General features: G+C 46.3%; 1 protein-coding gene across 8 annotated transcripts in view; it reads left to right on the top strand.

The window, feature by feature from the left end:
* The window catches only part of LOC144944131 (uncharacterized), a 290,632-nt gene that overhangs the window by 165,395 nt on the left and 99,004 nt on the right, over window positions 1-26,233 (top strand). For all 8 annotated transcript variants that reach the window (XM_078872236.1, XM_078872237.1, XM_078872233.1 and 5 more), the window contains 2 exons: window positions 17,781-17,858; window positions 18,717-18,824. In XM_078872236.1, coding sequence (XP_078728362.1) covers window positions 17,781-17,858; window positions 18,717-18,824 — 186 coding nt within the window. The remainder of the gene's footprint in view (window positions 1-17,780; window positions 17,859-18,716; window positions 18,825-26,233) is intronic.

Raw genomic sequence — 26,233 nt, 5'->3', positions numbered from 1 at the left:
GTGGCCAAGATGGCGGTTTGGCGCCACGGAGCGCGCAAAATGGCGGCCTCTTGCCGCGTGGGCAATGGCGGCGGCAGGACAGGCAACGTGGCGGCCCGCGGAGCACCACTTGCATCATCCATCGTCCCTGGCGCGACGAGATGGCATAGATGCGCCAGGACGTCCTTAAGTGCCTCCAGTTGTACCGCCATCGCTTGCCATCGTTGATCCGCGTCTGATGATGTCGACGGACCCGCCACCGCGCCAACATCCTCCACTCCCGTTCCCGTGGTCGCCTCAGCCGGGCTCTCCTCCACCACCCCAACAGGATCCGTGGTTGGGGGGAGTTCGTCGTCTTCGGACGAAGAAGCCGATGCAGGCGCCGGATTAACTTTCTTCCTCACTTGTTTCGACATGCCGTTGCACTTCCGACACCAGTGTAATAAACGACTGGACCACGATGTCTGGCTCAGTGTCCTTTATTATTCGGTTCGTGCTGTACACCCACACGGCTGTCTTTACTCTGTAGCTTCTCCACGGTGCTGACTCCAATGTCGGCCCGATCCACAACAGCAGCTCCGCTGCTGTTTCTCTCACACAGCCCCCCTTGGCTGTACTCGCTGCTGCTCTTCTCCCTCCGCAGCTCTCACAGCTTCTTGCTCTCTCTCTCTCTCTCCGCAGCTCCTCCTGGCAGCCACACCGCTGCCTCTAACAAGCAGCCCCCTCTCTCTCTCTCTCCGCAGCTCCTCCTGGCAGCCACACCGCTGCCTCTAACACGCAGCCCTCCTGGCTGTCTCCTCTGCAGCTGCACACCACTCCGCAGCTTCCTCTTATCTTCGGGGTTGGCTCCCGATGGCCGTCGGCGCCCCCCCTCTCCACACTTGCCCGCGTGGCCTCACTCTTTTCCGCTCACACCCCGACTGCCTTCCCCTTCCGGTTTACCCGCTTAAGGCCCCGAACCTTCCCCCCACGTCACATGACTCCACCCCCCGTGACGTCACATCCGGAAGGTCGCTTACGCCCGCATTACACAAGCATATGGCTGAACTCGCACTGCTCAGAGATCGCAACAGTATGAACCGGGGCTTACACAACATACAACATATAACCTCATACAACTGAATAGCAATCAGAATATAAATGCACTTACTGTCATTTAAATTGGGGTTCCTACTCCTCGGCTGTCTGTCACTGACCAGCACGGGGAAACAGCAGGCAGCCCCTCCAGAGATCAGAGATCACTCTGTTATTACCCCTCCATCATTTACTCAGCACACAGGAATATCACTGGGAGTGGAGCCGAGGGGCAAGTGAGGGAGCTGAGGGAAGGAGAGCCAGTCAAACGCAGCCAGGGGAGGGCTGGCAGCCTTAGGCCTGGGGGGCAAGTCCAGTCAATTGGCCCATTGAACCATTCACCGCCGCAGCTCAATCAGTGCCCACCGCCGCAGCTCAATCAGTGCTCACCAGCGCAGCCAAATCAGTGCTCGCCACCGCAGCCCAATCAGTGCCCACCACCGCAGCCCAATGAGTGCTCACCAGCGCAGCCCAATTAGTGCTCACCAGCGCAGCCCAATCAGTGCTCACAAGCGCAGCCCAATTAGTGACCATGGGCCGGATAAATGTCCTCGGTGGGCCGCATGTGGCCCGCGGGCCGTAGTTTGAGGACCCCTGCTCTAAAGTTTGCTCCAGTCATAATTGCTAAGTAGCAAATCAGCCTCCACGATTTACATCAATGAAGATCTATGCATCACCAGCATAAAGTATAATTACATGTAGTGCCTTGAGACTATGTGCCGTCTTGTCCGACAATCTTGCAGAAACATTTGTTTAATCAGAATCTTTATTCATCCTGGATAAATCCGATGAGCTATTAAGTTCTTTTTCACAGATGTCCAGTAAAGGAGTCAATTGGATCGGTTTCCACTTTCTGAGTCCTATCAGCAGACTGTGGCCTATTAAAAGAAATGCTCCTGACCTGCCTGATGTTACAGGCAAGAACCCTGGACAAATACTCCACCCACTTCACGCTCACACAAGGGTTACAGCACTAACAATGCAAATACAATCAGAGATCGCTTTCTAAGTCATCCATAACATCACCATTCTATAGCTGGATCTTAAAAAAGTGTAAGTCGTTGGTTCATGGCATGTTTTCAGATATGCCGCATCGTTGTCAATAACCGCCACGTTTTTATACCAAGCACCGTTTATTGATGCATTGGCTTGGAAACCTCCACTTCTCAGCCTGCAAGTAGGACACAATTCTAATTGCTTTGTTACATACATTTGCCCAAAAAAATGTCATCCAACTTTCAGACAGTTTGTTTTGTTAGTGTACAACTCAACGTTGGTGTAAGTTGTGCCGGCTGTTGAATGTGGTGTCAAGGCTGCAAACCAGCGACTGCGCAGTTACAGTTTAGTACAAATAAAACAGGAACTCTTGTTCTGAATAATAAGCGTAGAACCACGCGCCATCCAGCATTGGTGAGGAATCGTCTTGCCAAATTGGTTATGACCAATCTTAAGTGTAATGTGCATGGCAATTTTATTACTTTTCTACGGGAATTTTTGCGACAGCGATGAAGCATAACATAGGAAGGGAAAGTCCATAGTTCGAGATGCGAACCTCAGAATGTTCAAATGTTTGACACTTACACTCACCGAAAACATGCCCGCGGGAGCGCAAGTGTCAAACATTACCGCCGTCCTGAGTGCCGGCCTGCAGGCCACTTCGGGAAGTGGGCAGGTGTTGTGAGCACGTGAAGGTAACAGGTGTCGTGGAGACGTATACCGTGTGCGCTATTTTGCAGAGTGCATTGTTCACTTCTGATATTTCCGATGGGAGGTGAGGTCATGTGGAGCGTAGCAATAAATAGAAATCACCGAGCCGCTCCACGTGACCGACAGGCACTGCCAGCATGGCTCCAGGACACAAATAAATTGCGGTGTGCCGCTTGTTGTGGAGAGAGTGCTGGCGGAGGCTCGGCGACACGCGTCTCCCCCGGTGCGGCCTCACGCACCCGGAGGGTCTCACCGGCCACAGAGATCCACGCGATGGGATCTGCCAGTGCCCGAGGCCATCCCAATGGCCACGGCACACGGTTACGTCGACGTCTCGAAGCACTGCGAGCGAGGCAGTCTGGTTTCGATGAAATGCAGGTTTGGGCGATAAAGGTGCAGTTAGCATTCGGGTGCCCCCCCCCCGCCCCATTCTGGCCCGAGGTCTCTGGGTCCTTAGATGACTATCGTTACTTATCGGGAGGTTTAATGGCATTTCTGGCATAACACAGTCGACGTGTTAATGATACTGAGTTTGATGGAGTGACACCAGTGGTATAATTGATGGCAAAGCGCGCCTGTGTCTGAAAGAGCATCCACGTTGTGAACTGCCGCGCCCGCACGCACATTCTCATGCAGGCGGCCGCCATGGCACCTGTCTCCTCACCCGCGTTGGCTGGACAAAAACAAAGATCCCCCAGGGTATAGCCTTGTACAGACTGTTGGGGCAAGTGCTGTTAGTGAGCACCTATGACGGGCGGAACGCTACACGAAGGGATGGGTGGCCAGCACCACACCCGGCCGCCTTTGTCTCCCCAGTGGCGATATTTACACACTGCACCAGGTACTCATTTGAGGCTGAGTCGACCTAGGGGAGGCCCAGGACCGGTTAAGATATTCATCACTAGTGTTGACCGCGAGCGGGAATCGAACCTGGATCGCCGGGTTCGTAGCGCAGCACGCTAACCACTACACTACCGCTCCCCAGAGACAAAGACACACACACGCATCCCACTGCAGGGTTTCTTTAAGAAGGTGGGTGATCGTCTTTGGGTTTGCGCCTTGCAAGGTTCTCATGTACAGTGGTGGCTTCCGAATGTCGACAAAGGGCCTCGTCGTCAGCGACTGAAACATCAGTGTGCCGCTCGCTCGCTCGTGCGCGTTCGTGTTCCGGCGATGTTCACATGCGAAGCAACGTGGTGGTCACCGTGCCTTCCCTCCTGTGTGCTCGAGACACCAGGGCCAGCTCACATGTGGGGCTGCTGCCCCTGTGTCTGCACCGTGGGGGGAAAAAAAAACTAAACAATATTGACCTTCTGCTCCAGCCAATTTTGGGTGAATTAATCATTTACGTTGGAGAACAAACATCAATATAATGGCCACATCTTTCATTAACCAGCTACCCTTAAATTTCTAGACGGGAGCGCAAAATGAATCCGTGAGGAATGTAGATTATTAAACAATTTGCGCGTGTAAATTGTATGCACAATTATCCGCGTGAATAAACAAAAGGGCAAGTAACTGGCCCCCGAGACGCATTGACCCGAATCACTCGGAAGGCGGTCGTCTCCTTTGGATTCTCTCTGTCCACAGGCCGGATACATCGGCCAGCATTCACCTGCCGCACCACGTAACACGCGGGCCCACGCCTCGACACGGCCTTTACCCGGACGCGGTGTGAATTCCAGTCACGCTGTCCGGCTTTAGCTGCCGTGAGCCTTGTCCGATCATGTCCCACTCCACCATTAGCTTTGGGTTTGGTGCCAACTTGAGAGCGGCGGTGGATGTCCCTCCCCCCCGCCCCGAAAACTAATTTAAACTTAACGATTGGTTTGGTTTGGAGCCATCGTCCCCAGGAACCTTTGTTGACCTTGTTTGTATGTAAGTATGTTGAACCTTTTTCGCACCGTGCTAATCCGAGGTGCGGGGAGGAAGGACAACAAACTGAACACAAACAGCAGTTCTAAAGAAATTCGTTTTCAATCGAGATTTAAAGGTGCATAGCTCCAGTGCCTTCCTAATTACAAAAGGAAGAGCGTTCCAAACGGTCGCAGAAGCGCATCTGTTTGTCACTCATCTTAACATTTTTTTTTGTCAAATCATAGGAAAGCATGCCGCTTAAATTACATTCATCAGTAAATGGTTTGAGACATTCGTGGCCATGAATGTGAGTACCGATGAGTGTCACCTAATGGAGCCAGCTCTGTGGCAAGCAGTGGATCTCTAGGGCCTTGCGTTAATAACCTCACTGCTGACTGAAGGTTAGGTCAGCAATGAGGTACAAATAGAAAGAGCACTCAATGAAAGAAGAACTCTCAATTTTCCCAAGGGCCAAGCAAGGGCAATCCGTGGGTGTAAATCTAAGTGCCACTGTTTAACGTTAGCACACTGGTCGTTGGACTGCGATATAAGGATTGCAGGCCATTGATGAATCTCGTGTGTGTTATTTGCATTCCTCAACACACACAAATGGCCGGGTGTCTCATGCACATTGTTATATATTTGATGAGTTTGCTTATCCTGGCATTGTATGATTGTGCATGGATTCCCACATACTCTGAATTCCACATTTAGGAACATCAAATGTAACTGGTTTTGACCAAACATTCCACTGCTGAAAGATTAGCTATAAATGACTCCATTGGAATCACACCCAGCAGCAACATCACCCCCTGTCTCCAAAAACCTGCCAGGGCCCTCCTGAACAAGAGCCTCGAGACTCAGTGAGGCTTTCCTGGGTAAAAAAACTAAAAAACTACAAAATTAACTGAAATTTGTATTCCACAATATTTCCAGTGTACAACAGCATTCTCGGTTTTTTTCACTTACCTTCGTAAACATTTGTTCGTTATGTATGTTTTATTAAAAGTTGATTTTCCAGGAATTATACAACCCGTTTAGGTATGTGGGATGCCGTGAACTCCTGTAGCATTCCCGTGAAAGAGCAAGCGCTAGAATTTATTAGGCCAAGTTATTGTTCAGAGTGCCCTTTTAACAGACTGTCCTGAGGGTGGACATTCTTGTGGTCATGAGGTCAGTCCTTTATGACAAAGAACAGACCCACTAACTATATTTTTCCAAAGGCGATCCCATTTTCGAGCGTGGCGGCTGCGTGCGGCTCTATATTCATGGGGTTAAGTCACTCACGGGTTGCACGATTTATGTGGTTTTCTTTCACTGCAAGGGGACAGTCCCCCTTCAGTGTAAGGCAAAACATCAACAACGATTGGAGGACTTGTCAAGCGTGAATGGGGCCTGACGCTGCCGGCCACAGCTTGCCATTGGGGCTCGGGTGAGAGAGAGAGAGAATAGAGGCTCTCTTGGGCTGCCTGACTATATCTCCCCATTATTTAGTCTCAAATGTTACCGATCCCACATTGCGATTGCTTTTGAATTGCGATGTGTGGGTTCGACCATTTCCTGCCCCGCTTCTGCTTCAGGACCCGCTGGTTACATGTGTGCGTGCTGGAATCTCTAAAGGATAGTATCCACATTGTTGACGTGCATTGTGTGTTGCGGGTAATATTTGTGACAAACCAACCCCCGAAGAATTTGAACGAGCCTCAAGCTCCCATTTAAGGCAAAACGAAGGGCATTTACCTAATATGGAAAATACTAAGTTTCTGCAATTATTCTGAATGTTATCAACTGGAATGTTGAGTGCTTTATATAAACATTACATGAGTTGGATCAAGCTTTGGGAGTGGCGTTGTGTCAGAGCACTCTGCTCACAAACGGAAGTACGTGAGTTGGAATCTAAGTCGGGACTGGCATGAGTCCGTGGTTTTTCTCCGTGGGTGATGAAATCATTTTGTGAGAAGACAAAATTAGAGTGACTTGGCCTGGTCAAAAAAACCTGGAATGTCCACCACCAGCTGAGGACCACCGATGTAAATGAGCACCCAACTCTCAGCTCATCTGAGAATGGAGAGACTGAATCTTGACTTAAAGCTTTCGTGACTGCAGGAATTCATATTCTTTTGGTTTTTCGGTAAAGTCACGTAGATAGGTTCAAAGATAATAACAAAATAACAAAAAACTACGACGTTTCGATCGCAACAAAAGCGGTCGTCGTTATTTTTATTCATACGTGGCCCTGTATTGTAAGTGCATCTCACCTGGTTTTGAGTAAACAAACTCACACATATCCATTTGTGAGTTCAAAAAACACTAAATCAGTAACACAAGCGGTGTTGCGATCGAAACGTCGTAGTTTTTGTTATTTTGTTATTTTCTTTGAACCTATCTACGTGACTTTACGGAAAGACCCAAAGAATATGGAGAGACTGACTTTACTGATTTAGTGTTTTTTAACTCACAAATACGTATGTGTGAGTTTGAATTTGTTTACTCAAAACCAGGTGAGATGCACTTACAATACAGGGCCACGTATGAGTAAAAATTATTATTTTGTTTGAGTATAAACAAAAACAATTCTATCCCATTGCAGTATAAGCAGGAGAACCCCAAAGCCTTGTGTTGCTGAATGTCCCTTTTCGTCAGATTTTTTTGGTCAAAATGTGCCAATGCCTCGCCGTCACCAGGCCGCAGTCGCAAATCTCTCATCGCGATGGGACGTGGCCATCCGCTCAGGGGCACAGGTGACCACACCTGGGCAATTGCTCTCGCCTCGTTAGCGCTCACAAAACGCACCGCCACTCCCTCCGAACGCCCCCTTTTGCAAAACCACGGCGGCGGCTGCAGAAACCGCCTCTGCGCTCTGCCACAGAATTTGTTGCAAATTTTGCGCACGATTGGGCGGGCGAGCGGGCGGGCAGGCGTGCACGACTGACCGCACCTCCACCGTTCTGTGTGCACCCTCGCGCGGAGATCAAAGCGGAGGGCCTTCCACCGTTTTCTTTAAGCCTCGATGTTTCTTTTTAACTTTCTCATTTCCAAAAAATCTCCTATCTTCATCTCTGAACCAATTTCCCATTTTTTTGTTAAGCATCAACGGTCATTTTTCCATCTGGTGAAACCCCACCCCCATCCCCCCGTTGGTGTTTGCGTCAATCCACACACCTCGGTGACCTTCATAGTCAAATCTTCAGATCTCCTTCACATCCAATACTGAATCGCTGCCACTGTGGTTGACACACTTGCATTTGTGAAAAGGTAGGCGACTGATCATCGGCCAAATAGGCAACTATTCATCATCACCTCTGATTAGCACAGTTGACTACATACGGTACTGAAGAAGTTCAGCATACATACATAAAAAAATGTCATTCTTATCAGATCCCACGGTGGAAATAAGTGCAGTATCCAACTCTTGCTATCCACTCGACCTCTCTGGCCTCTGTCTATGCAACGTCATCTATTATATATTTTGTTCTTCTAAGGCCACACAGTTGTTGATTAATGTGTTCAGATCTTTTGTTAATTGTGCTCGTGCACCACCGCCCATATGGAATCTCCAAACATCTTAAAATCAATTATTACCCTGTTTCCCGTTACCGCTCTCGTTAAACAAGCTCCCACTTTCCTCCTCTCTTCATTTTCTATCTTCATGCCATGGCCTTGCTCTCATGGCCTTGCCATTGCTAACTGTGCATGTCTAGTATTCACCTGAAGTCGAGAAATATTTTCTGTTAGAGTTCATACGTTTCAGTGGGCTTTTTCATGGTCATAAAGATCTCATTTTATATGGTTTTCTCTGGACCTCCCACGGTGGCGAGATGTTGACTCCCTCGCCTGGTATGCAAGAGGTCGTGTGTTTCATCCCAGCCCTGACGCCTGTATATTTGGAGTTTGCATGTTCTCCCCTGTGGTCGCGTGGATTTTTCTCCGGGTCCTCTCGTTTTTCCCTCAACATTTAGAAATGTGTGTTTAGAGTATTTGGCTGCTATAAATTTCCACGTGATAAGCCACTTCATAGGGCGATCATTTGTGGCAAGACCGCTTCTGAAAAACAGCTATATATAGCTCAGTGGGCCTTACCTGGTAAAATTAAAACTATTTATAGTTTAGTTTAGTATTATAGCCGTTCACCTCACTAGCGACCAAACCAAACCCGCTCCCAGCCTCTCGATTCTCCTTAAACGTTTGACCTCGGTCAACCGTCGCACGGCCAACGCACAGATCTCCTCCTGCACCAGTGGGACGTAAATGAGAATTCCACCGGCGGCTGCAAAGTGGAGCACATGACAGAGCACGTGGCCACCTCCTCATGGCCCATCACGACCATTCAGTCGTGGCACCGGAATGATCCACCGGCTTACAACCAACGCCTTCGAATGGCTGAAGAACCAAGACATTGATTTATCACTTGTATTGCTCTTCCAATACTCGTTGTTTATCTCTTTAATGTGCCATATTGAAAGAAGAAGAAGACGAAGATTATAGCTGTTGGTTGAATTTGACAGAGCATTACATTCATGATTGTTCTCTGCGAATTCCCTATCCCTGCATCAATCTGATTATTCTGTTATCACTGTAGTAGTGTCTGATGTCTATATTATCACTTGCACTTTAACCCAAGATAAGAACAAACTGTTTTACTGCTAAGCCTGCTCTTGTGAACGATGCCGCAATTACAAGTCGGCAGAGCAAACCAAACTTCTGTCTCCATTCATAAGGGATCAGAGTTCATTGGGCACTTGACTATCTAGCCACCAAAACATCGAATCATCGTTAACCGGGCAGTGGCGGCGCATGCCTCTTAATCCAGCACTGGGGGTGTGGGTTGTTGGATCACCGCGCCAGTGTTGTGAAACTCTTTTCCCGTGGGCATCGAAGTAGCATATTCTGACTCGCCAGGAGAAGGCGGTACGACAAGTGGACTAATCACCGCCTGTTTCCATATTTACGTGGGATAGAGCATTGCCCCTGTTGTGCAAGGCATGGGTTATCGACCAGGTGGTCCGGTTTCCACCAACTTGGTACAATAAACACAACTCATCAATGATTGGCTGATAAACGTCTAAAATTAAAAACCCAATGCAGGACCCTCATAAAAAAGAGTCCTATGACTCAGTGTGGGTTTGCCTGGATAATCAAGTAAAATATTATTATAACCAATGAACCCTACACTAAAATTTTAACTGCACCTCTGCACTGTCTCAATTTGTGCTAATGTTTCAAAACTATTATCGTCAAATGTATTTTTTGGATAAGTTTGGAAAATAGAATAGAAATTAAATTAGATAATCATGCCCACATTTAGATTGCGTATGTGTTACAACTAATTTAATATAAATGTCTGACCTATATTGGAAATGCCTCTGACATATGCAACTCGTGAAGGCATGCGTTATTAAATTATGAGCCAGACTTGGCATTGTAAACAGGCAGAAGTTGCTCGTACCCAAGCAATAGAAAAATCTTCTTGCTTAACTGTCGGTCATTATTCCGTAAATCCTGAACAGATGCCAGACACCAGACATCGAGAGAGAGCCATGAAAATCTGTAAATGTCCTATTCACCGGGTCAGCTGACTTTCAGAACTGTTTACAATCCGTGACGACCTTTATCAATAAATGTGGTCTTTCCCAACTGTCAGTTTCTGTTAATGGTGCATTTTTTTGCAGCGGTGTATTTATTTCTACTGTCAGCTAGATATAATAATAATAATACAGCTTCATTTGGACCACCAGTAACTGTGTGAGTTCATTGATAAGCGTGTGAGACACCGTTGGACGTATTCGAGCACGGGAGACTCTAATAATGAAACTCATAACACAATATAAAACGGTTGCACAGCACCGTCATGGAATGCAAAAAGTCGACATTTGTTGGGCCCAGCATGAATGGTTGCTGGTGCCAGGGACATGTTCATATGTGAACTTATTTGTGCTGCATTAAAAAAGGCAGCGCATGTGGTGCCACCGTGGTGTATGCAGAGTGGTAGAAAGGTAGATGTGAGTGCAGGGGGAGGGGAGGTGGGGTTGTGGAATGTATGTATGTTGAACTTCTTCCGCACCGTACGTAGCCACCTGTGCTAATCGGAGGTGTGGTGGTGGTGGTGGTGATGATGATTTAGGGCCCAGTTGACCACTGAATCTCTCCGGAGAGCTTTGCTTCGAGTGGCAATGGTGACTGGGAGTTGGCAGTGATTTTGCAGGAGATGCTGCGATACTTTCTCTGTTAATTTCACTGCCACGGCAAAAGTCTATATGAATTCTATCATCTTACGGGAAATGTTATTGTGTGGAATTTTAGCTTTTTTCCCTTGATAAATGCATTATCTCACAAGTTATTTTCGGAGACGAGGCAAACTTCATACAGGCATCGACTAGGAAAGCACCACCGCATGTACAATGAGGCTGTGTTAGCTTAAATGGAATTTGCAATTAATCCAGTGGAAGGCACCATTCGGCTTGTTAAATTGAAAGGATTTGAGTTTCGTTGTTCGGTATTGGCGAGCCCAATATTTACCGGCGTGCACGTTCGGTGTCGGCCAGCCTTGCACGTTCATGTTCATTCGATGTTACATTTTTGTTGTTTTGCTTTAACATGCGGGCCTCCTCTCCAGTCGGAGAGAATTTCAAGTTTCAGTCTGCTGAAAAGTATGCACATCGTGGGACGTGTTTAAAAGGATATATCTTTCACTTTCGCGTGCGCTCGTTGACATGTCCTCGCCGTTAATGATCTAGCCTGCATAACTGCCCCATAGATGTAGCTTCGCTAATTGAACGGTCTGCCCAAAGGCATTCAAACAGCGACGCAAGCCATGTCGCACGATGTCTTTACTCGCGCTTTAACGTCTCATTATCAATAGCAACGAGTGTGGGAGCTTGTATCAAACATGTGCTGGATTCCTTTTGAGGGAAATTGTATCCCTGTAGGGATGTCTCATTAACTTTCCACAGCTGCACGTAAAAAAAAAACTAATCTATTACCACAGTGGCTATTAAAGCGCTGCTAAGCAAGCTTTTTGGGCAAACACAGCATTTCTGCCCCTCATAAGGTTTCAAAAATGTTCTGTTAAAATTCGCTGTTTATGGTGGATTGTGTTTTTGGTAAATGGAAGAAGTACAGTGTTGCTTCTGTTTTCGAGCACAAGAAAGGGCCCTCCATTTCAAAATGGCAGTTAGTTTTGGAGGGATTGCGGAAAGGGCGCACAATCGTCAATCCGTCGGTCATCTAATTTGGAATTTGATGTTCACATGGCACAGAATGTGCACGGGGGTCACAGTTGTCAGTTGAAACATTCTGGCTCAATTACAGAAGGCGGCTGAGCTGTGTCAGGGAAAAGGAGACGGACAACAAGGGGGCAGTTGTGTGCTGCGGGGCGTATGCATGAGGGTGGGGATTGACACGAGAAGTTTGAAACCTCACGCGAAGGCCCGCTGTTTAAAATGCACAATTTTGAGGGTAGCGCGAATGACAAAGTCGGAAAAGGCCGCAAAATGCAGCGGTGATTTGCACGGGATCTATCGCCCTGCGCAAATTGCATTTTCAAGATGGCTGCACCCAACATGCACTGCAGATGACTTTTGGTTGCGTGCAATGCTCCGTGCGGTGATGTTGGTCGCAACATCCAGGCAGTCCGTATCTTGGCCGCTTGGTCGACGGAGAATTATAATTTAGACAGCGCAAAAAATAAAGCAATCGTGGCTGTGCTCGCCGATGCTGCTACAAAAATGTAACACGTAATTAATGAACTTTCAGACAGAAAACAAATGCATGCCATCAGTGAATCGGAGGATCATTTATTCCATTTGCCCATAAACCTTCTAGTTGTTTTTTTATGCACTGTAATTTAACAGTACATATACGCTGTATGTTTATTTTCTAAATAACACAGAGGCAGCCAGTCTTCTAAGTTTATACGGAGACTGCTAGGCCATTAGCTGCACAAAGCTGCCTTTATCCTCATGGTTAGCTGCCTGTGCTTGCATCTGCTGGTCGGTGAGGGAGAAATGTGGCTCCCATTCGCGATGTCCACAAAGCCTGCAATAGCAGTGCACCTCCCCAGGGCCTGCGAATTTGCTCATTATGCTGCGTCTACAATTTATTGTATGAAAAGTTACAGCACGATGACCTAAACAACGTTTATTCTTGGAGATGCTTTTTTCTAGTAAGGTTTTGAGGTGGGCGTTAACCCGCGAGATCCCTGAGCCTGATGCTTGAGCCTCGTGTGAGCTACAGAAGATGAGAAATTAAACTATGAACTAAACATTTTTTTAAATTATTTTACCAGGTAAGGCCCCACTGAGCAACGTAGCTCTTTTTCAGAAGCGACCCGGCCACAAATGATAGCTCAACGAAGTGGGCTTATCGTGTCGATATTTATAGCAGTCAAATACTCTAAACGTATGTTGATTCTAAATGTGGAGGGGAAAACTGGAGGACCCGGAGAAAAGTCCACGTGACCACAGGGAGAACATGCAAACTCCAAATATACAGCAGGTGTCAGGGTTGAGATCGAACCCTCGACTTCCTGTATACCAGGCGAGGCAGATAACGTCTCGCCACCAGGGTACCCATGAGGATATCAGTGTGGCACATTACCCATGATTCCTTTAAAATCATTATTGTCTTATCGACAGACATGTTCTTCACCTGAGGACGGCTGCTTGCGTTGTGGCCGAAACGTCGTGAGAATTATTTTATTATGTTTTATTTTTATTATTTTATTACTTCCCTTCTACGTGACTTTACCGAAAGAACCAAAAAGATGAATCCCTGCAGTCACGAAAGCTTTAAATCGAAACATCATTATTGTTACGTTTGCTTACCTGGGAAAGCCTGAGTCTATTTCTCAGGAGGGTCCTGCCAGGTTTTTCACAGGAGGGGGAGATGTTTCTGCTGTGTGTAATCTCCAATTGAATAATTTTGATGGATTATTTTTTTGCATTGGGATGTTTGGTCAGTACCAGATACCTTGTACGTTTTTTTTGCTATGGAAGGAAATTGGAGTACCCAGAGGAAACCCGTGCAGAAGCAGAGGAGATATACAAACTCCACACAGAAAGTCGCGAGAGTTTAGGAATTGAACAGGAGTGTTACAACTGCACCACCGTGCAGCCATGTAATATGTCATGCATACAATCGATAGCAGAGCTATCGATTGTAATTATTCTCTGCATAAGTCCTCTTTCAGAAGAAGTCGGGTGCCAACTTGCCACTGGTATAGAGTGCATTCACATCCAACCTGTGTTATGCTGCACCCTAATCTAATGTTGATCATGACTGAATGCTCTATAGTAGCCTCTACATGCAGTATTTGCAGACATACTTGTATGTATGTTGAACTTCTTTTGCATAATACATAGCCAACCGTGCGAATTGGAGACTTGCATCCTCTCTGGCAGTGTTCTTCATTGCAAGGCCCGCGGGCCACTGGTGGCGGCCCCTGGTGGCCTTTAGTGCAGCCCCTGACCTCTGGCCCCAGACAATACACAACATAATGTGAAAGCACCCCCCCTCCCCCCCCAAGCATCATCGTGCTGTCAAACCCCAACGGTTTCAAATGTGTGGCGGCCCTCACTGATGATGTCTCATCGGCGAAAGTGCCTCCCCACCTCCACCCCCTCTGAAAATGTGTGAAGAACGCTGCTCTATGAAGTTGTAGAGAGGACTTGCTTGTAGGAGTGAGAGTCTGTTCGTGGGATGTGGAGGGATATGTGGGTGTGGATACTGTCGGGTTTTTTCGCTCGCTAGCTCATTAAGATGTGACTGGCAGTTCATTTGCGTTCTACGGGGCGGTGACACGGGCCAGCTGTAGTGCGTTTTTTTCGCTTGTTGCAGAGGTTCGCGAGTCGAGCGGCCGCCCCTGGTTTTTACTTCCGGTGTGTGTTCACCGAACAACGCTTCGCGACGCCTGCTTTTTACAGTGGACGTTAAAGATCCAGTGGCATTGCGCAAAATAACGGCACAAATTAAAAAATTACACTGCAAGTTACGTACGCACTTGGGATCACGCGTAGCAACATCGTCCCCTGCTGTGCAACTCCTCCTGCAGACTGTGCCTGTGTAACACGACGCCTTCCTTCCTGATATTGCTGCGCTTTAATAATGCTACCAATACCAAATGTACAAAATGATTATTAAGTATATATTTAATTATGTCTTAAGCTATTGGGCTGATCTCCCAGTTAATGTCACTCCCTTCCCGTTCCCAGCCCTGTTTGGGACCGTGTTGTCTGGCTAGGAGATGTTAACTACCTCGCCTGGTATACAGGAGGTCGTGGGTTCGATCCCGACCCTGACGCCTGCTGTATATTTGGAGTTTGCGTGTTCTCCCCATGGTCACATAGATTTTTCTCCGGGTCCTCCGGTTTTTCCCTCCGCATTTAGAATCAACGTCACGCGTTTAGAGTATTTGGCTGCTCTACATTTCCACGTGATGATAAGCCACTTCGTTGAACTAGAATTGTGTTAGGTCACTTCTGAAAAAGAGCTGTATAGCTCAGTGGGCCTATGTGGTAAAACGTAACATATTTTTGTTAGTTTTTAATAGTTGGTATACTGAGTTGTAATATAATAGGACATCTTATCAGTCCCTCCAGAAAAACGCGGAGTTTTTTGGTGATTGTTGCGGGCAAAAATCGTTGATTATGCGGCACGTTTTCTTAAAAAATGCGATGGAATATGCGGGATATTTATGCAATTTTATGCGATTAAATTGCGGGAACTTGCAAAAATTGCGGGAACTTGCAAAAACTGCGGGAACTTGCAAAAACTGCGGTTTGATGAAAGAGAGAAAAAAAAGTGATTCCCCCAACACCCTATTCACTAGGCTACTACTTTAATGTAATGAGTCATTTCTTATTACTTCCTATGATAAGCAAGCATACTACATCACAGAAAGTGCTGGGAATATTTAAGTTCTCATCTTGTTTTATTTCAGACCTTAACAAACAGATGGCTCAAACTTACAAAACATTGAGTCGAACAAGTTCTGTAGCTTTACAAAATGAATATGCTACAACTTCTGTAAAAATGAATAAATAAAATATTAAAAAATAAAATGTGTGCTTCCTGTTTTACAGAGGTAGCTATACAAAACAGACATCTTCTGTTAAAATAAGTGTTTTCAGTGCACAGTAACGTAAGCAATACAGTAACAGTACAGTCTTACAGTAATGTAAATTTACATACTACTAACAAAAAAGTGCAATCTTACAACTGCTTTGCGCGGTCTTTTGCGCTTATGTTTGTTGGCAAATGAGAAAGATTTGCGGGCTTCATCATGGTTTCATTGGCATCGCGGGGTTTGCAGCTTTTCAATGATGTCGCGTAATGAGTGACGTCACTTCATAACGTTCCCATGGCAACAGGGGAAATGGCTGCGCTTGTGTGAAGTAAACGCAACATTTTTCAACTTTCTGCTAAGATATATGTGACTTTTTGCAACGAAAATGCGGGGATTATGAAATCATGCAAGCCCGCATATTTTGCGCGCGGAAATCTGCAATTTATGCGGCGAAAGTGCGGCGTATTTGAAAAAACGCGCCCCCCGCATAAATATGCGGACTTTGGCTGATTTTGCGTGGAATCATGCAATCGCATAATCGCGTTTTTCTGGAGGGACTGTCTTATACTGACAGGGCACAACTCACGTATTTTTATTATTACATTTATTGTGATGGCTTCACCTCAATGTAACACATGGCCACACTTTGTGAGGAGGTGAATTTATCAATATTTGCAAGGGAATATTTGTCAATGTTGATCCAAACATGCAGAGAAGAGAGTAAACAAAACCAATGGATAGACATGAATGACCTGGTGGCTGGAGTGGGAGCTCATTCTTACGTATGTATGATGTGGGTTGTGTAACAGCAGTTGTTGGGTACTGTTTTCCTGCAGTGTTTTGGTTATATGGTAGGTGTGCGTAATGCTTTAAGTATCCCAATAACTAAGCCGGATGTGGGTTTGCTCAAGCATGTATTTGCTTTGTTAAAAGATAATTTGGTGGCTGGTAAACACTTGTTTGTATATACTTTGTTCACGTTAGTTTGACTTGCACTGATCTGAGCAATAATTAGCTTGGGAGGTTAAACATTGGCCTCCCGTCATCAGCCATTCCGCCTCTGCCACGTGGGGTAGCCAAGAGATACCCAGACCCCAGTGCACTCGTGGCTGAGCGGGGACCGTGAGACCGGTTTACAGTTTTTGGATGAAGCCAACAGACATAAATTTAGGCACCAAAATATTTCGGATTATCTGGAAACACAAAAAAAATCTTGCGTTTCGGAATGATACGACAGGATGCCAAAGCGGTGTCGGGTAACATCGGGTGACATCACTTTCGGGAGCAAAAAATTCAAGTTTGACGATTATGTAATGTAAATGATCTGCAGTGCAATCAACAATCGATATTAATTCTATGACCATCGTACAATCACTAACTATAGCTTATGAGGCTGCCAAACTAGTGCCAAAGAAATCTGCATGCCAAACCACTGGGTTATTTAAAAAGAAAATAGCTTTTAGGGTCAAAATCCCAACGAAGAGCAATGTGTGTGGGCTAGGACAATTTCTTTCACAGGCAGATGGAGCGCAAGGGTGCTGTAAGGGTTGGCTAAGTACGGTGCGAAAGAAGTTCAACTTATGGGCAGCACCTCGCCACTTGAGCAACCCACGTGTTGGTTGGGCGAGGCGTTTCTCAGACATCTAGCATACACTTGATGTTCGTTTTGACCTACAGAAAAGCTACCTGTGGTTTCTGTCAAAAGCATGTAAATGCATCTATATGACGGTTTCTTCGCTGTTTGTTGGTTGTGCCCAAGACATGAGGAGCCAATTTACCGCACCCAAGCGACCTACCCTTCCCACACACCAACACTCACACGCGTTATAAATCATGGTCAAAACGGATGCGTCTAGGAGGGCGTGTATTATTTAAAAAAACTTTTGCGAGGTGCAATTCACGTTTGGAAACATGAATTTTTAAACGAGGGAAGTGCGAGCGGCCGGGTACGATGCTGAGCGGTCGCTGTCGTTGCGCGTGTCGCCGTGGTGATGCAACGCACGGTCTCCGTGGATATGCTGAGCGAGAGCGTCGTGGCGGCGGCGGCTCCTGTTGCCGTGACGAGCGTTTCTGCGCGCGCCCCGTGTCCGTGCGTGCGCAGGGAGTCATCAACGACCTGAGGATCAGCACGGAACCATCGGCGGCCAGGCAGCACTGCGAGGATGACGACGTGCTGGAAGTGAGTGCCCCGATGATGGCCCCCGACAATGACCCCCGACAATGACCCTGAACGATGGCCCCCGCGATGGCCCCCAAGATGCACCACCCGGCCAACTTTCTCTCGGAAAGAGAGGCAGTGGTCGGAGCGCCCGGTGACGCCCCTCCGTGTGCCTCTAGTGGGCCGCGATGTCGAGTTCACCCGTCGGAGAGCCCTGCGTGGTGCAGCGCTGAGTTCGATTCACGGTCGCCAGCTAACCAGTGTGGAGAAGTTTTGGTCAAAGCAACCCCTACGGCCGACACGGTGTGGGGAGGCCTTCATCCAGCAGTGGATTGACAAAAGGCCATAAATTACGATTATATTTTGTTCAAACAGTGGTCATGGCCTTGGTCGCCAAAATGACTAAGTGAAACAAACAAACAAAAAGTACAGCAACCAAGCAAACACAAATCAGAACAACAACGTTTGCATCGCATGAGAAGTTGCAATTAGTGCACAAACACAAATCAATGCCAATGAATAGACTCCCTGCAGCACACATTGGCTTGGGAAGAATATCCCAAGACCGATCATAGTAGAGTTACAAAGTAGGTTACGGAAACATCAACCAGATATAAGGTGACCATTGCACTAACATGTCAACAGACAAGTTTTAATGTCAAAAGCAGGGCACAGCTGCAAGCTACTTGAGCGACTGACCTTTTCCAACTTGTTGTAGATCTCTTTTACGAGCTCGATGAATTCTGAAAATCTTCAAAATACCGCGAAAAATACAAACGGTGCCGAGTGTTCCCGCCGGGAGTGTGAAACGGTGCCGAGTGTTGCCTCTGCGAGCACCGTTGTGTTTGGTGACGAGCTCGCTGTGCGGGACGTGTCCAGGCCTCTGGGGGTGACCAGAGCGGAGATGGCGACATCGATGGGGACACGCCCCCCCTGCCTGCACCGTCCATCGACAGCCCAACGCCAACCGCGCCCACGGTGCCCAAGGTGAGGATGCCCGGAGCAGAGAATAACTCGGACGTGTCGGCATCACACGTCTCCCGACCACCCCGTCGGTGGGGGAACAGACGAATGTATCTTGAGATTCAAAAATGTTTATAAAAAAAAAATCATAAAACGCAATGTTAATTTGCATCAATACACCCCGATACACACATCGACTCCCACACACACATATGGACTTACACACAGACATATCGACTAACACACACATATATATTGACTCACACACACACATCGACTCACACACACATATATCGACGCACACACACACATCGACTTACGCACACACACATAGATGCACACAGACACATTGACTTATCGACTCGCATACACACATCGACTTACACACTCACATATCGACGCACACACACACATAGACTCGCACACACATGGAACTACACACACACAAACATATGGACTTACACACACACACATATCGACTAATCACACATGGACTTACACACGCACCAGCTTCATAGCGCAGCACGCTAACCGCTACAATACTACTCCCCACAAACATGGACCTACACACACATATGGACTTACACACACACACACATGGACTCACACGCACACATATCGACGTACACACACATCAACTGACACACATCGAAACACACACACAAACACATCGACTTACACACACACGTCGACTTGCAAACGCACATGGATTCACGCAGACACATTTCGACGTACACATGCACACACATCGACTGACATACATGGACCTACACACACACACATAAACTTAAACACACACCGCGCACACACACATGGAGGTACACAAACAAACACAGCGACTGTCACACACACACATTGACTCGCATACACATTGACGCGCACACACGGACTCGCACAGACACAACGCACACACATATATGGACTCACGCGCACACATGGACGTACACACGCACACTCTAACTTGTATATAGACTAAATAAGTTTGTAAATAATAGTTTTCTATGTACGTGACTTTCGCAAAAGAAGCAAGGGAGAGGGGAAATGCACACATGTATGATAAGTAATTAGGAGCGACTGCGAGGGTGTTCCACCATTTTGGTGCAAACATTTGGCGCGAGCAACAGCGGCAAATGAATGAAAGTCAACAAATACAAAATGAACCTCACCTACCTGTAACTATGAGCAGACGAGCACCAATCAAGCGTAATTGACATAACGTCACTGCTCAACCCCCCTACTGAATGGGAAAGTGTAAATATGATAGAATGTAATTGAGTATATTTATTGGTTTGCCTCTGTGCAGTAAGTGATATTGCATGGCTGCTTATGTCTGAAGAGTACAGAGAAAGGCTATTCTTCATAAATATTGGTTCATCCCTGTCATTAAATCTTCTAACCTATAATAGGCAATTTGTAATGAGTAAACAGTCATGATAATAAATGTTTGAAGGGAGCTGTAAATCTGTGTGTTACCCTGCGCAGTGTCCACACGAAAGAGAATTCCCCCCTCACCGAACGCGTGTGACTTGGATAGGGTCGAGCATGCGGTAGCTAATTAATAAATAAGCAAAAACAGCATTAAATCGCGAATGAAACTACTTTAAAGGTGACGGACGCGAAATTGGAATAGCGCTGGCTCAGCACGCGGCTTATGGCGTGGTACCTGGCAACTTTTTTTAAACGTAAACCCCACGGTTTGCAAGCCAAATCCTTCACAAGTTTCGGCCACACACACAGACACACAGAGACACATACACAGACACACACACAGAGAGACAGACAGGCAATGACATTTATAGGTAAGATTGTAAACAGAATGTCTCTTTTATGGGTAAAACTATTTGGTAAATTTTTTTTGGGGGGGCACGGTTTCAAAAGAATCCAATGATTAATCGCACACACAAATCTAGAGGAAGTGCACTGTGCAGGTCACATGGAAGTCGTTGCGTGGCTATTATTAACATTCTAGACGGTGCCTGTGAAATTTCATTGGTACAACCACCCCACCTGCAAACCCCAGGGCTGGTTTGCACGGGCCCTAGAGATCACTGGGCTCTCCCTCACTCGCACCCACTGCTCACAGGTGCCCCAGGACAGAGAGCTTACTCAGCCAGGTAGGAGCTCCACACGAGGAATTGCAGTTTACAAAGGCCTACTCTTTGGGGCTGTAAACGGCAAACATGTCATTGAGACATTACAAAAGATTGCATTGAAATTATACTATAAAAAATAATGCCGGCAGTATCTTTTTTTTATCGGTAGATACCCGTGTGCCATCTGTGTGATAAAAAATAGCGCACGCCACTTAGTTTTACCTGGCGCTGCTCTGACACGTGTCTGTGCTGTCAAATGCAAATTATCTCCTTGTGGCTTATTAAGGTGTTTGTTGAATACCCGTCGGGCGCAAGCAGACTTGCACTCCTGCATATTGCGAGATTAGTTGGATGGGCCTTCTTTAAACAGCTGATCTTGTTTGCTTTCAGCACATCCCGAGTTTGATGTTTCCAATCATTATTATCACTTTGACGTTACTAAGTACAAGTGCCATTGCGCTTACGGTGACAGCTGGAGTAAATGTCAGTGTCAGTACCAAGGACAACCACTCTGCCATGTAATCAGTATTACGTTCATAACCTGTAAGAAAGAGTACTGCAGCAGAGAGAAAAGCCTTTGGGCATTAATTTCCGTTTTGGATATGAAGATGTAAATGTGTCAAAAGAAAGTTGTTCCTCCGGTGCATATTTCCAACCTGGACATATGGATTGGAAACACGGTACAAAAATGTCAAATGGAAAAGGAGTTGAAAATCGCACGATATGCATGGTAACACAGACTTGGCTTTGAATAACACACGACATATACATCAGAGAGCAAACAAACACACTCGTGACTTCACGCGCTGTTGAGAAAATCAAACAAAAAAAACGTTCAGGACAAGCGGCTCGAATGAATAAATGCTGATATAGTCGACTTGCTGATGGAATGGCGGAGGGACGAGTATGGTTAGGGAGAGATGGGGCAACACAGTGATGGACGTGAGGACTTATGATGCATTGTTACTGTGATAGAGTGTCAGGATGGCACAGTGGGTGACACTCATGGCTCACACGAAGAAGGTGATGGGTTCGATTCCCGACTGGTGCCTTTCTATGTGGATCTTTTGTTATGTTCTTCTCCTGTTCTGCATGGGTTTCCTCCAGGTATTAAAGTTTTCTCCCATAGATATAACATCATAAACTGTAACTGATATTGGCCAAACATCCTAATGTTGAAAGATTACCTGCAAACAATTGGGATCACACACAGCAACAACATTACCCCCTTATTGTGAATAACTTGGCAGGACCCTCCTGAAAAAGTCTTGAGACTCAGTGAAGCGTTCCTGTGTTAACAAGCATCATACAATAATCGGACAGGAAGTGATTATTGCAATAATTGGGCTCTGGGGTGGTGAGATGTTAGCTACCTCGTCTGGTATACAGAAGGTCATGGGTATGATCCCGACCCTGACGCCTGTATATTTGGAGTTTGCATGTTTCCCCCTAAGTCGCGTTGATTTTTCTCCAGGTCCTCCGGTTTTTCCTTCCACATTTAGAATCAACATGTGTTTATAGTATTGAGCTTCTATAAATTTCCACGCAACAAGCCGCTTCGTTGGGCTATCATTTGTGGCCAGGTCGCTTCTGAAAAAGAGCTATATCGCTCAGTGGGCCTTACCTGGTAAATTATAAAGTAGTTTAGTTTATCATAGGATGATCTTCATCCAGCAGTAAATAATCTACTGCATCGGCAAAATGTTTGGAGCACACCAACATTTCCCTTCGTCGTTCAGTGATTGCACACTGTTGTGAATCGGTGCGATTGTGGTGGGGCCCGTCTCCAGCGTGGGTGCTGTCAGCACAGTCTGTGCGGCCGTGGGCTGTGGTTATATCGAGCCCACGCGGAGGAGACACAGCCGTTGCGCTCCGTTGCGCAGCGACATATCGTCTAGGTGTTACCCGTCTGGTGAAACTTGGTTTCGGTCAAATCTTCAGCCACACTCGTATCACCTAACTGACAATTTTATGAATTTACCACATCTACTTTTATGGTGAAAGACCCAACGCTGAAAATCCCTGATTTTGATATTATGCGAAGCTCATGGTCCACCCTTAACCGCATCCGCACAAACCATGGCGAATGCAGATACCTGATGCACAAATGGAAAATTTAAAACTCTCCAATGTGTGACTGTGGTCACCCAGAACAGGCCATGCAATGTGTAACAACACAATGCCCCATTCACAAACACGATGGAGACATCACAGCAATGATACACTCTCCGCTGCTCCTGATGTGGTTGTCTGGGTTTGACCACCTGAATGTGAAATTATAGTTGTTGCTCTGCATCTACATCAGCCATACAAAATAAGAAGATCTACTTTATTGGTGAAGCATTGCTTTGCTGCTTAAATGAGTACTCCAGAAATTCCGTCTGGAAGAAAAGCAACGTTTAATTCGTGTGAACCAGCTTCTCGTAATTTCACCGAGCGTGGGTAACTTGAGGCTGTTATTATTTTCCAGTAGCCAGGGCTGGTGCTGCATGTGGTTAATCCTTGATGTCACGATTGTCGTGTCACGGTGCAATGTGCAGCCACAAAACGACACTTGGCAAACTTTGGCTTATACACGCTTGTAATCTCACAAGCCAGAATGGGCATCGAAATTCGACATCTCTGACTGCCAACTGCCTTGAAACCTTGTTAGCAAAGTCCTTTGCTGCATAGCATTCAATAATATGTTCGCCACATGCCTGCCTCGTGTGCGATTTGACATATGATAGAAATATATACAGTACTTGCAATTGCTTATCATCTTTGCAGGCCCCTATGTTTTTATTTATTTTTTCTGTAATGTTATTTTGATGTGGCTGATGCCCACTTAGCTCATGAAAAGCACATGGAAAGTTTGTTCGGGCGGAGTTCTGACCGGACTGCTATTTTCCACGTGTTCTTATTTAAGTACTTAGCCAACAGCTTCATTGGAATTTAAGGCCAGAACAGCATCTGTGGAAATAGGAAACAAAAACATTCCACCACACAGTGCCCATGCACGTACATACTGCCCTTTGGACACGCATTTGATTGGGCTCGGCTCTTCCGCTCCCATCCTTCCTTCTGTCGAGACGCTCGTTGGCTGAGACGTTCCGTTGCTCAGCTGCTCCGGAGTTTCCTCCGTTGCCTTTAACTGCAGTCGGCGCACCACCACGGCACGCTTGGTAAACATTTCCACTGGGCTTCTGAAGCAAGGGATATAAAACCTCGTTTGTCAAAGTAGGATTCGTAGAGAGTTGGCAAACGTGAGTCATTCTGGAAGAATAATTTGGCTGCATCTGAGATCTCCTTTTCAGATGACGTTTCGTCTAGCGATGAGGATCGCCAACAGGCTCGGAGCAGGTGGCGTGGATACGCACGCAGAGAACAACAGTCACCCCAGGCTGCACCAATGGACCCGAACACTCATTGAAATATATAAACCCTATATGCCACGGTGGAAACCTGGAATCTGTCTCTTTCGAGCTTCCCTCTTTGGAGAGAAGACCCGGTGGATCATGTGTTGTGACCCTCCGGAACCTACTGGGCAGCAAGGCAGGCAGGAGGTCCCATAGATGTAGCTGCTCAACCAGAGCTACGAATGCTTTGATACTTGTATTGCCTTTGTACTATCTTGATTTGAAGCTTTCGTGACTGCAGGAATCCATACTCTTTGGTTCTTTCGGTAAAGTCACGTAGGTAGAAAATAAAATTAATCGCGACGTTTCGGGCGCAACACAAGCGTCCATCATCAGGTGGGAAAGCTTGGTCTGCTGCTGAAGCAGACTGTTTTAAAAGGTTTGAAATGGGTGTAGCCCAAGGGTCATAAAGAATTGGCCGGGGCTAGTGATGTTAATGTGAGAAATTAGCATGTAACTGTAAGCTAGGAGAGCGGCCTCCTAGACGAGGGCACGGAAGTGGCTTTGTCTCTGTACTGTTCACCTTTTGGCATTCTGTGGTTCAAAACTGGTGAGGCAAGGCCATAAAGAAGCCTGTCTCTGGTGTAGGCCAATCAGTTTCAATGACAATGGATGTATTATCAGAGCATGTTCGTTTCCATGTTTTGCCACAGGTACGTGTGGTTAATTCAGACTTTGATGCCTTTGCATTAGGTGTGTCTGTTTTGGTGTTTGAACATCTCAACACCCCCTGTCTTGTTGCCCGAAAGGGGTAAACGCATATTCGTATTATTTCATCATTCATTTTTAATGCTGGCAAAAAGGGTCCCATAGATAGGAGGTGGCCTCACAGACGGTCGGTTCTTCAGCCTGTCTGCTTGGGCCTTTGAGTGTCACCCCCTTTGTGGGCTTTCTTCAATATGATAAACACTTCTTCAACAAAATCGAATTGGGCCCAGCATCTCCATGCAGGAACCTTCTAAAGCAGGCCTGACACTCCGTGGGGGCTTTTTCTGGAGAAACAAAAACTGACATTTATTCTGCTTTGGGAATTTGTATGTTGTGTGAATTTATGACAGCTCGATAAAAACAATGATGAATACTAATAATGTTCCCAATATGGAAATGAATTATCTTAACCCGCAATCAAATTTTTTTTGACAAGAAGGTGCATGGGATGAAGGCCCTACTTGCAATTATACTTTATTGATGGTGATGAATAGATCGTTATTGATGTAAATCCTGTAGGCTCATTTTCTTCTTAGGAATTATGATTGGAGCAAACGTTACAGTATCTGTGGGAATTGAATATTTACAGAAATTGACTGTGCTGCAAAGTTCATTGTGAAAGATTCTGTAATATTACAAGGGTGAAATATGAATATCAAAATAAATAAATAAGTCCCCTAATAAACTATAAATAATGATCCTATTCACCATATCGGTGTAACTATTAACTAAACTATTTTTTATTTGAAAACGATTTGTATTTTACCAGATAAAGCTCATTGAGCAATGTAGCTCTTCATCAGAAGCGACCTGGCCACAAATGATATCTCAGTGAAGCGGCTTATCATGTGGAAATGTATAGCAGCCACATACTCTCAAAGCATGCTTCTAAATGTGCAAAGAAAAACCGGAGAACCTGGAGAAAGATCCACGCGACCACGGCGAGAACATGCAAACTCCAAATATACAGTGTCAGGGTCGGGATCGAACCCACGACGTCCTGTATATCAGGCGAGATGGTTAACATCTCGCCACTGAGCAGTACACACGATATACAGCTCAATAGAATAATTATTAATAATATTCCCAAAATTTTTATTAATTCTCTTAACCCGTGCTATCAACTAGCACTGATATGAAGCCATGTGCGCTCATTGTGCACACACCCTGCCAAGTGGTGTTGCCTCTGCTGCCCCTCCTGCAGCCTACCCTCCATGCATGCACATACACCCTT

Source organism: Lampetra fluviatilis, chromosome 2 (assembly GCF_964198595.1).
Source record: "Lampetra fluviatilis chromosome 2, kcLamFluv1.1, whole genome shotgun sequence".
Taxonomy (NCBI): Eukaryota; Metazoa; Chordata; class Hyperoartia; order Petromyzontiformes; family Petromyzontidae; genus Lampetra; species Lampetra fluviatilis.
Note: the sequence above shows the minus strand (reverse complement) of the source record. Positions and strands in the feature narration are given on the sequence as shown.